At 38.7% G+C, this 12,305-nt stretch overlaps 1 protein-coding gene across 3 annotated transcripts; it reads left to right on the top strand.

Moving 5' to 3' along the window:
• Positions 1–298: 298 nt before the first annotated feature.
• Positions 299–9,398, top strand: LOC21386471 (serine/threonine protein phosphatase 2A 55 kDa regulatory subunit B beta isoform). Of its 3 annotated transcripts, none has more exons than XM_024174762.1 (14): positions 299–544; positions 1,046–1,149; positions 1,364–1,471; positions 1,578–1,697; positions 3,119–3,310; positions 3,412–3,503; positions 5,104–5,222; positions 5,369–5,492; positions 5,598–5,721; positions 6,536–6,604; positions 7,498–7,589; positions 7,708–7,785; positions 8,556–8,635; positions 8,895–9,398. In XM_024174762.1, exons 1-14 carry the CDS (start codon positions 451–453, stop codon positions 9,029–9,031), a joined length of 1,533 nt encoding a protein of 510 aa, XP_024030530.1. In that variant the 5' UTR covers positions 299–450; the 3' UTR covers positions 9,032–9,398. The 3 variants fall into 3 exon arrangements, with proteins under 3 accessions (XP_024030530.1, XP_024030531.1, XP_024030532.1); XM_024174763.1 differs by having other exon boundaries at positions 300–544; positions 8,559–8,635; XM_024174764.1 differs by lacking the exon at positions 1,046–1,149 and having other exon boundaries at positions 449–544.
• The last annotated feature ends 2,907 nt before the right edge of the window (positions 9,399–12,305 follow it).

Genomic DNA, 12,305 nt, shown 5'->3' with positions numbered 1-12,305 from the left:
TATATATTTTTTTAAAAATATGTATATAAATATTTAGATAAATTATAAGTATTTTCTCATATTATATATATTTTAATAAAAAAAATATTTTTAAAAAATATACATACGACGACGTTCTAATTCCGTATAGATTGAAGACAATTCCTATAATTTATGAGTATAAATTTTTAACTTTTTTTTTTAGTAATATCTTTTTAGCTAAATAATTATATTTTAACTCATGCGGTAGGTTGAGTAATCGTTTTTTTTTTCTCTTTCTTTTTTTTTTTTTTTTTGGCGCATATCCGAAAGTGGACAGCATTTTCCCGGAAAAATATCGAGTGGTGGGAAGGAAGGAAAGTAGAAAAAGCTAAGAGAAGAGAATTCCGAGTATTTCAGTATTTCCTCTAATGGCGGTTCTCTCATGAAATTCGAAACTGACTATACGACGTCGTGGTTCGCCAGCTTCTCATGACTCTGAGCTCCGACTCTCGCGCTCCTTCGCTGGAGTGGAAGTTCTCTCAGGTTTTCGGCGAGCGAGCTCCGGGCGAAGATGTCCAGGACGGTTAGATTTTTTCTCTCTGTGTGCTAGGGTTTTATTTTCCTGGCTGGTGTTTGGTTGCTCAGAAAATAGGAGAACAGAGAATTGCTTGACGAATCTTAAATTAGTGTGTTTTGTTTACTGAACTTCAGCTCCGTTTTCATGTATTTTATTTTATTTTATTTTTTGATTTTCGTGGTTGTGACTTGTTAGTTTACCAATTCTTCAACTACCTAAAATTTAATGGAAAACGAAAGGGGAGAATTTAACATGGACAGAATGCAAATGGCGATTCAAAATTAATTAAGGCTCAAAAATCAAAATTTAATAAAATAGATAATGCAATTAAGGGGTTTGTTGTGGTTACTAATTATTAGAAAAGTTTAAGCTAATTGCAGGTGACCGTTATTAGTTTTTTGTTTGCCGGTACTTCCAAACTGACTATTTTGTGTTAAAAAGCATAATTTATCAATGAACGTATCTAAAAGATTGACTCTCTTCTAAGTAATGTGGTACTGTTTTTAGTTGATATTATATCTGCGATGGGGTTCGATGCAAGTGGCGATTATCTTGCTGTCGGGGATCAAGGTGGCCGCGTTGTGATATTCGAGAGGAAGGATGGGAAACATGTGAGAAATTTTTGTTACGGCGGTTTTCAGTTCTTTAAATGCGCAAAACAAGCATGCTTGAAAACATTTGTGTGTGTAACAAAAGAATGTTCTGAGTTCATTTTGCGAAAATATTCTTTGTTAGGACGGCAGCCGTATTCATTTGTTGGCATCTGATGATTGCATAAAAAATTGGGTTTGTGATCTTTTTTACACTTGACTATTCGATTCTTAGACTTCAAATCAGAACCAGTCTCGTGCTGAGTTGGAGCAACTGGATTTCAACTCCACATGGAATCCTGAATTTAAATACAAGACCGAATTTCAGAGTCATGAGCCTGAGGTTTACTCTCATTTTTGTGATTTAAAAGTGCATCTTTGCCGATGCAGTTTATCCGTGCTTGAGTATGGTGGTGATTATAATGGTGTTTTGTGTATGGACTTTGCAGTTTGACTATTTAAAGAGCCTAGAAATTGAAGAGAAGATCAACCAAATAAGATGGTGTGCTACGCCCAATGGATCACTCTTCATCCTTTCCACAAATAACAAAACAATTAAACTGTGGAAGGTGTGGATACTTCTGAACAAATAAATTATCTCTAAAGAATTCTGCATTTCAATGAACTTGTGAAGAATGATAATGTATTTCTCTTGTTAGAGGGTGGATACTAGGACTCTTGGTCGGTTAGGGATTTAAGAAGTTGCTGGTGCCATGGGGGGGTGTAGTACAAATTGTTTAGTTTGGTCACTGGAAAATGTTTTGATTCTTCAAGGATTTCAGTGATGCTAGAATTCAGGGTAGACAGTCCAAAATACTCTATAAGAAGAGCTAAATCAAGGTGTTTCTCATCCTAATCATTTGGTGACATTTGAATGCGCGTATTTCCTTGTGCATAAATCTATGAACTTTTCATTCTAAAATCACTACATTCCAATGTATGTTTTAGTTGGGAATGTATGACTTGTACATGTCTAGAATTAGGAGAGAATTTGGGGATTCCTCAATCAGAGGATTTTTTTTTTAATCTGATTGATTTGGTTAGATTAGTTTCTGATCTATAGCTAGGATTAATTGTATATACATGTGATCCTATGTACAGAGTAAAAGACAACGAAGAGAAATTCTTTCCTCTCAGTTTCTTTCTGACCTTATTTAGTTCTTGATTAGTATTGGCAGGTAGTACCTCCGTTTTTATTAATTGCGGAGTTTAGTTAGTAATACCCCGCTTAAGTAGTAAAAGTGCTACTGCTTACTGGGGATTAGAAAGAAGAATGTATGTGATAATGTTATAACTCTTGGGTAGAACTCTTCCCCAAAAGCTAGTTTGTAGGGAGAGGGTGCCCAAGTGGTTATAAGCCCACATGCTAAGCCCATACTTTAGCAATGTGGGACTCAATCAGGATCCTAACATACCACCACACTTTCGACACCGACGTCCACGGAGGCCCACTCTGGCCTTTTCAGGTCGCCCCTTCCGCAACGTGAGCCTGAGGAGGAGCATGCTCTGATACCAATTGTTATAACCCTTGGGTAGAACTCATCCCCAAAAGCTAGCTTGTAGGGAGAGGGTGCCAAAGTGGAAAGGCGACCTGGGGAGGGGCGACCTCGAAAGGCCAGAGTGAGCCATCCAGAGTGGGCCGCCGTGGACGTTGGTATCGGAAGCGTGGTGGTATGTTAAGATCCTGATTGAGTCTCACATTGCTTTAGCATGTGGGTTTATAACCACTTGGGCACCCTCTCCCTACAAGCTAGCTTTTGGGGATGAGTTCTACCCAAGGGTTATAACAGATAAACGCCCAAAGATATTTTGGGTCTATTTAATCAAGTAGAAATGGGAGAAATGAAATTACTTTTGAGGAGCACCCAAAGCAAAGAACAATACGCAGGATCTATGTTCAGTGACGGGGATTAATGAGACTGGACGCATTTTATTGACTTTGTGATATTGTTTGAACAATTAACACTTCTTATTCTTAATTTGAGGGCAGGTTACGGAGCGTAAGGTGAAAAAAGTAAAAGACATGGACCCTTATCCGCTTGTAAGTTCAGAGAATGTCCTTTTGGCTGAAAGTAGTTTCATGACCGAACAAGACAAGCCATCCGTTTCTAATGGCTATCATCCAGAACGGATGGAAAAGATGGCCAAGAGCATGTCACCATCACAAGATCGATATGTTGAGGTTGGTAAAATAGGATTTTTGAAAATTTTTCTTCTTTTTGACAATTGCATTAGATCCTTCTGAGTATAAAAGGTTATCATGCTAGTCTTTTGCTTTACTAGATTGCGGATATGGAAGATATTGCACATACAAGATGTCGGAAGGTGTACGCTCATGCTCATGATTTTAATATTAACTCCATCTCAACCAATAGGTAAAATGTGGTTTTTATTATTTATTTATTTATTGTGACTCCATATATATGTGTTTTGGTTACATGCAGTTGCAGATTACATAGCACATGCATTGTTTCTTTAATCTGTCCATAAAACCATCCGTTATCTTTTCTTTTAGGGTAACAACCCTGAATTATAAGCATTATGAAACTTTGGTTCCTAAACTTTTGACGAATTATTTTATGAACTTTTATGTTTTGGTGGACCAAGATCTTGTCTCTTTTTCATGTCTCCCTATTCTGTCCCTCCAGTTCGATTTGGACACCACATTAAAATAAGCCATCTCACTCTTAACAGACTTCCTCTATATTCCACTCCATTACTACCCTATCTCTCTCTTTTTTAACTTTTCTACTCTTCACTTTATGTGTGGACCCCACATTATTTTTTCATTTTTTAAAATTGAAATTGGAGGAGATATGTGATACCTCCCAAGTTAAAACCGTTAAAAGTTGTCTTTTTTTTCCCCCTTGGTTTTCTCTTCTTCCTCCTTCAATTGAAAGCGGCGTTTGATATACCATTTTCCTTTTTCTTTTTTCTCCATTGAAACAACTGCTCTCCTTAGGGGAAAAAAAGGTCCATGCTCTGATCAACTCTTGTGAGTTTGTGATATGAGCTATTTCAGGTGCATATTTTTTCTTTCTTTTTTCTGAACGTTTTTCAAATTCTTTCAATTGGAGGAGGAAGAGTAAACCAATAATAATAATAATAATAATAATAATGATGATGATGATTATCATGATCATAATAAAAGAAACAGGTTTTTGACTTGGGAGAAAAAAGAGGAAGAAAAATGGTATATCAAACATTGCTTTCAATCGGAGGAGGAAGAAGAGAAAACCAAAAAAACAAAAGATAAAAGAGACGGTTTTGACTTGGGAGGTATCAGATATCTCCTCCAATTTCAATTTAGAAAAATGAAAGGTAATGTAAGGTCCACACATAAAGTTAAGAGTAGAAAAGTTAAAAAAGAGAGAAAGGTTAGTAACAGAGTGAAATATAAGGGGAGTTTGTTAAGAGTGAGTTGGCTTATTTTAGTGTGGTGTCCAAATCTGATTGGGGGGACAGAGAGAGAGAGATAGGAAAAAGGGACAGAGGATATGGGTCCTTTTTTGGTAGTTTTGGTCCCATAAAAGGATGATGAATTTCTGTGATTAACAAAGGTAATCACGTGTGCATCACGTGATAACTTGAAATTTTTTAGAAATATAAATAGTAACGTTAAGCTCAAAATGTTCTTTTTATTACTTTTAAAGACCCTTAAAAACTAGAACATTATGTGCATGAGGTCACTATTTCTGTAGAATCTCTAGTTATTATGCGATAAGGATAGGCTTATCTTTGTTAGAATTCGGAAATCCTTCATCAATTTTTGTATCAGGGACCACAGTTACCCAAAAAAAAAATTCAGGGAGTAATTTGCCAGAACAAAGTGTTTTAGTGCTCATAGTTCAAGGGCTACCAGTGATAATAATCATTTTCTTGTTCTGTTCATTCTTTATTTAGTTCTTAAGTGGTTAAAATTCTGTAGATATTACACTGTCTAAGGGGATATCTGGTTTCCTACTCTATGTCCAGCGACGGCGAGACATTTATTTCTGCAGATGACCTTAGAATAAACTTGTGGAATCTTGAGATCAGTGGTCAGTGTTTCAACATTGTCGACATGAAGCCATCAAACATGGAGGATCTTACCGGTACTTGTGTCCATCCATTATTAATTGTATTTTGTGCTCCTCTATTTGAACTTCACATTTTCCCTTTTTTTTTGTATCCCATGTCTGACACTCGAGTGTCCCTGATTTTTCAATCTTCTTCTAACTGTTCTGTTTAATTTTTACAGAGGTTATAACGTCAGCTGAGTTCAATCCAATTCATTGTAATTTATTTGCATATGGCAGCTCAAGAGGGTTTATTCGTCTAGTTGACATGCGGCGGTCAGCTTTATGTGATCACAGCGCGATAATGTCAGTTTCTTCTGAATGTTTTACTTATGTTCATTTTGGGTTTGAGTTTGATCTGTGCTGGCTTGTCTGTGATTTTACTATTGTGATTTCTCATGTTTTACACAGATTGCAAGATGGAGATTCACGTGGGTTGAAATCTTTTTTCACAGAGATCATTGCATCTATCTCCGATGTGAAGTTCTCAAAGGATGGGCGGTACATCTTAAGTCGTGATTACATGAATCTAAAGGTTTTATTAATTGATTTTGATTCCTTTTTCCCCTATCTCTGCATATTACAGCTGAACATTTAAAACCCGAGATGTTTATTTCCTTCTCTTAACCAAGTGTATGATTCCACTTTTTTGCACTTCTCTTCTAAGTAGACCTTATCCGTCCTTGTTTCAGGTAAAGATATTTATCATTGAACAATTCTCAATATAATATTATGCCTTGAAAGGGACTTGAACCTCCTGATTCTTTAGCACGAGATTTTGAGTCTCACGTGTCTACAATTTCACCACCAAGGCATCTTAAAAATGAATTGTACTCCATGGATATGATATCTATACTATGTAATGTACGGAATACATGACAAAGTTGGAGTGTTAGACATTTATTGATTGGTCATGACATATAGGAAGGAGTTGGGCATCCAATTGGTTTGATTTGAATTATCTGGAGGATGCATTATATTTTATACAAATATTTTATTAAAAAGGTGGACAATCAAACCTATTTCTCAATTCAGTTGAAGCCCAAAGATGTGAATAGGAACCCAAATGACGAGAGATGTAAAAAGTAGGTCCGATTTCCTAGAGAAGTTGATGGCCATCCTAGATAAGCTACTAAATTCTTCCTTTTTCGTTTCCCACTCGTTTCCGTTTCCAATACAGCATTTAAAGCTTCTTTGACCCAACTACACTTGTATTCTATAATTACATCTTAACTTTATGTATTCTTTTGCTGTTCAAATTTGGAAAGTAAATTTCGGGTGTCTTAATGTGTGTTTTGAGTGTTGTCTCATTATGAACTACAATTGATGCTTTCATTTCTTTTATCTAGCTATGGGACATGCACATGGATTCTTCGCCAATTGTAACATACAAGATTCATGAGCACTTACGCCCTAAGGTCAGTTGATATGTTCTTGATACCTAATTGAAGATCTGAGCAAGTATATGACTGTTCAATTTCCAGAGGTTTTATTTCCTTAAGAGTTATGACATTTAAGGCATCGTTTGCTTCGCAGATTCGAGTTTTCAATTCGAGCTGAGATGTGACATTTTCTGAGAGCTTTTAACTGTAGCAGAAAAAGTTAGATGTGGCATATTCTTAGAGCTTTTAACTGTAGAACCTTAAAACTGAAAACTCGAATCGGTGAAATAAACGAGGCTTAAGTTTACTTTTCTTTATGGTGGTTTCTTTTGCAAGAATTTCCTTGTAAGCCCTAGGGGCATGTGATTGAACATTTTATTCTCTTAGTTTTCTTTATTAATTAATTGAAGGGGGGCATTTGGTGGAATGAGATTGCTAGTGGGCGGTAATCTGGTTGGGATGCTACTGTGCTAGTAGTCTCTGTCAACTCTCTTCTATTATCATATATGTAAAGAAGTATGGCTGTTTGATTTGATGGCCGTATTGTACATTAGAACCATCATTACTCTTTCCTGCTTGCAATCTCATTTAATTACTTATTTTTGGCTTCACAATAATCAATAATTGTTTGAAAAACCTTCTCTATCATGTGTATGCTTTAAATTCCCAGGAGTGAGTGAGTTAATTTCTCGAACTTGATGAAGACGTAATATTCATAACTTGTGAGTGTTAGGTGGAAAAGTTGAAACTCTGCCGGCCCTTGATTGATTATAATTTCTTGAACAAAGAAGCACTTGCTGTTGTTACCATAAGATTTCCAATCTAGTACTAGGAAATTTTGTCCTCTAATTACGGGGCGAACGTGTGCATCTTTAATTTTGTCCTCACACACCTTCCTATTACTGACACCTTACCATGTTTTCTGGCAGTTATGCGAGTTGTATGATAATGACTGCATATTTGATAAATTTGCTTGCTGTCTCAGTGGAGATGGACGTCGTTTTGCTACTGGATCTTATAGGTCTCTCATCTTAACTGCAGTTGCATCTTAAATTATGAGGGATATTTTTAGCAATCAACTTGTGATTTGACCAAAGCTTGCAGCTTTTCTGACACAAATGTTCGTAATCTTGAATCAGCAATCATTTACGTATTGTCTCTCGTGGTGTTGGAAGTGAAGAAGGAATCACGATAGAGGCTAGCAAACATCCTGTCAGGTGGCTTTCTGCTTCTTTTTCTTCTATTTTATGGTTTTTCCCAAATGGTAGTTATTTGAATTGGTGGGAATGAGATTTAAAAAGTAGTAGAGATTATTTTCAATTTTAGTCCCTTTTGTCCCAAATTGGCCCTGAGGATGGATTTACATAACACTACCTATGAATTTTTCTGTCCCAGAAGTAGTTTTTTCTGTCCCAGAAATAGTTTTTTCTGTCAGAAAATTGTTAAGGTGCACCGAGAAATGGACATTTGACTCGTGTGAGCCTTATTTTGTAAGATAATGCAATCTTTTAGCACCTGTTCAGTTGAACTTCCTGATTGAGAAACTTGGCCAGTTTTGATCATATAACTGTCTTGGTCAAAACCTAGAAAGGACTTTTTGACTAATTAGGCGTCAGAGTGGTTAAAACTTTTTAGCTTTTTCCAGATTTAAGTGTGTGCAATTCAGCTCAGTTGTTAAAATGGAAAAATGCATTGGCTAAGTATCAATCCTGCAAACATTGGTCATGGGGAGATGCCCCACATAGGTGGCACTACGTTTTATTTATGTTTCATAGTTTGTTTGAATTTTTCTTAGCTTGGTACTTACTATGGTCTTTTGTAAGTCTGAACTTTATATAATCATACCACAAATAATAAATTGTTGCATAGGATGCTCTAACATCAATCTTTTGAACTTAAATTTTAATTTCTGAATTGTTACATAAACATAAGATGCTCTAATAGCTATTGCAAACTCAAATTTTGCTTTGCTCTCTGAACTTGGTAGCAGGAAGCCGGTTCTCCAAGCTGCTCCAAGGGCTAGAAGGTCTTCCTTGAGCAATCTAACACGTGGATTTTACCGGCAGGGTCGGAGCCATTAAATTCTTCTTTTTCTTTTTCCTCGTATTTGAGTTGTGCTCGGGACATTTGAAAATCACATTGGTGTCAAGGACTCCATTCCCACCAATTGGTTGGTCTGGCTCTTGTGGGGCCCATGTGGTCCTTGGCGAGACCTACACCAAATAAACTCAAGTGTCCTTAGCACTCTTCATTGGACATTGTTTAAGAATACGCTACTTTCTGTCTCTTGTTCCACCTAAAATTTATGTCTGTTCCGATCTTTCAGGACATGAAAATTCAAGCTTAGGAGGCAATGACTTCTCTTGTGACTTAAACTCCAAGTTATTACATCTGGCATGGCATCCCCAAAAAAACTTGATTGCTTGTGCTGCTGGGAGTAGCTTGTTCATGTATTATGCATGAATTTTTGTACAGTTTGCACTCCGGAAAACTGTTGCTCTTTAGAATAGGTAGAATTTGAGATGACGAGAGTTGTCTGGTGAATTTTGTTTTTCTAACAACCGAAGCGAAAAAGAAAGACATGGAAGGTGGATTTGGATCAAAGTAAATTCTGGAAAAGTTATGTTTTTGTAAAGAAAGAAATGACGCTCAAGGCTTAATAAGCTATACCGAATTGCAATGTGTGAAGAGTTTCCGTTGATCAGAATTTTTTACTCGGAAATTACCGAGTCATATACTAGAGAAATAGGAAGTATTTTATGTATTCCGATTGTATATGTTTATGTAATATAGTACGTACTATGTATATGCATGTCTGAAATTATATTTATGGTTTATGAGAATTGTTTAGCACTAGGTTAAAGGGTCTTTCCCCCCTTCTTTTTGTAAACCCTTGACTGCTCGAGTGGTGTTTGCTAACATTACTTTAGAGGCATAATTTTTCAAAGAGAAAATGCAGCATATAGCATTTCTCATATATGCTGATGAAATATATAGCATATTTACATTTACAAAAGACTAGAAAATAACAGCATTTTTAGTTTTAAAGGTGCATACTTTTATTTTTTGGGATCTTATACGTTAACATACTTTTTTTTTGTTGGATTTGTATGATGTTGGGCTAAATTTTCTTAATAACGTAAAAATTAAAAAATATATAAATATAATTATTAAAAAACTTAAGGTGCTTATGATGCGTATAATGTAAATCCCGTAGCGGATCAATTCCAATGAGCCTTTCAAACTAGTACTTTTTATAATCGACTCTATTGCTTCTTTAATAAACGCTGGTTCTTCGATCAAGTTTTGAATGACTTTCTAGTCAGATCGTTCATGCGTTTCGGATATGAAGTCTCATTCGAAGCTTTAGACAAAGGTGCTATTGAGATATTTGGCACATATTAATAGAGGTAGGGTACAAGAAAATCTTCTTTATTTTTATCTTTAATAGGATTTTTTTTCTTTATCCTCCGATTACTCTCTCTCTCTCTTCTGCCCCACCATCTCTATTCCCCGCACTCCAGATTTGTTTCTCTCCTCTCCAACGATCTCTCTCTCCTCCAGACAATCTCTCTCTTCCTCCCACGATCTCTCTCTTCCTCTCATTCTCTGCCTCTTTCTCTCTCTGCCTCGTTCTCTCTCTCTTTCTTTCTCTCTCTCTCTCTCTCTCTCTCTCTCTCTCGTTGGCACAAATCAGGCATGCAGTCGAAGCCCCCAATCGTCGAAGACGTCTTAACGACCTCCCTTTCACGATTTCGGTATCGTGACAATTTCGACTGCCTTTGATTTCTGCCATTTTCTCTCTGCAGTTGTTGATTTTTATGCAGCTGTCTGTGGGAAAAGATTTTGGGTGTTGTTAAGATTTAGCTTCACTTACTGATTCTTCCCCCCGCCAGCTCAATTTCTTAAGCTTACTGTTGTGTGGAAAAATGTGACGGACACATAGACGAACGATAATGCGACGCGTGGCATTGACTACTCCCCACCAAGCGAGAAACCCTCGACGCTTACAGACCCCTCATATTCCGCTGTGAAGGCCCAAGGACGAAGTCCAAATTAGGGCGACGACCCCTTATGGCGTCGACTGATTGCGCCGTCGAGATTGAGGGAAGAAGATCTCTCGACCGCAGAAAGGGCCACCGAAGAAGGCGATTGGACTAAGCAGTGCTGACGACGAGGGGAACGTTCTTTGGAGGACGTGACGGGTTACGTGCAGAAGTGGAGGACGTCTGCAGGCATTAATTGCAAGCTATCAGACTGCCCCACGGGGGACAGAAAAGTATTACGGAGAAGCACAGACCCGTGATAGAAGACTAATTGGCTGAGTGAACAGTGCTGATTAGTGGGCTACGTCTGGGCCTACCAAAGAAGAGCACTTGAGTGCTTCTACCTATGAAGGAAACCCCCTAAGCGAAAGAAGTCCAGTATAAAAGGAGGAAGACCCCCAGTAAAGAAGGGGTTCGGAAAATTCCAGAAAAGAAAAGAACAGATTTAATAAGAACAATTATTGTAAATATTGATTTTCCCAAAAGAAATACAAAATCACAGTGGATGTAGCTCTCATTTTATAGAGTGAACCACTATAAATTTCCTTGTGTCATTTGCCTATGTATGATTTAGTGAATACACAAACACACATTTCCAATAACTCCTCATACGTTGACTACACACACTGGCCGGTAATCCAAAGGGAAACCAAGAGGTAACCCGGTCGGTTTTTATTGGCGAAATTTGACTGTCAACAATTGACGACTCCACTGGGGACCGAAAGCATTCGACCCCCAACAACATAGTTATAAACCGCCGTCCATCCAGGGAATAGCGGGATGGAAGGAGATCTACGCCCGGTCGGAAACGAAGTCCCACCTCCAGACGCGCCACGGCCGGATCCGATGCAGATGCAGGCCCAACTAACCACTCTAACCGAGCTGGTACGTGGGCTAATGACCGTGGTTGAGCGCTTAGATGGAAGGAACTCCATGCCGCCATTAGAAGATGCCCCGATGCCGCAGGGCACGCCATGGCTGGAGATCCGAACCACGGTGACCGCCCACATATCCAAGAGGGAACCGGGGATAGTGAGAATCACCGGGGCCTTCCTAGGCCTCGGCCTTCCCAATCCTCCGGCAGCCGTTTGGGGGCCGCCGGACTCCGAGCTCCCGAGGACCGGGTACCGAGAGGTCTAGGAAACCCCGAGGTACTATCCCAGAATCTAGGTGGAAACCCGCCAGGAGACTTAGGATCAGTATAGGCAAGTGGCCAGGCCCGAGGCGGACCCAACGTTCAGAGGGCAGAAGCGTCGAGAGTAGCCGGCTCGGCCATTTCGACAGAGGAAGCACGCGCCATCATGGAACGTATGGCCAGCTTGGAGCAAAAACTGACATGGGACGTGGCGGGCCTAAAAAAGAATATAGGTCGTGTGGCTGAGGTGGTAAACGTCGATATCACGCCCAACCGCACACATGACCATCCATTTACCGAAGAAATAATGGCGCCCCCTCTCCCCGATAAATACAGGTCGCCATCAATCCCACCGTATGATGGGCGAGGAGATCCCGACGACCATTTGGAGATGTACACGGGGCACATGCTCTTGCACGGTTACGCCGGGGAGATCATGTCCCGAGCCTTTCGAAACCATTTAACGGATTCTGCCCGAAGATGGTTTCGGACGCTGAGGCCAAACTCCATCTCAAGCTGGGACGAGTTGAAGGAAGCGTTTTCCCTCCAATTCATA

This window comes from Morus notabilis, unplaced genomic scaffold (assembly GCF_000414095.1).
Source record: "Morus notabilis unplaced genomic scaffold, ASM41409v2 Scaffold400, whole genome shotgun sequence".
Classification (NCBI taxonomy): Eukaryota; Viridiplantae; Streptophyta; class Magnoliopsida; order Rosales; family Moraceae; genus Morus; species Morus notabilis.
The sequence above is the reverse complement of the archived record's forward strand: the minus strand, read 5'-3'. Positions and strand labels throughout refer to the sequence as shown.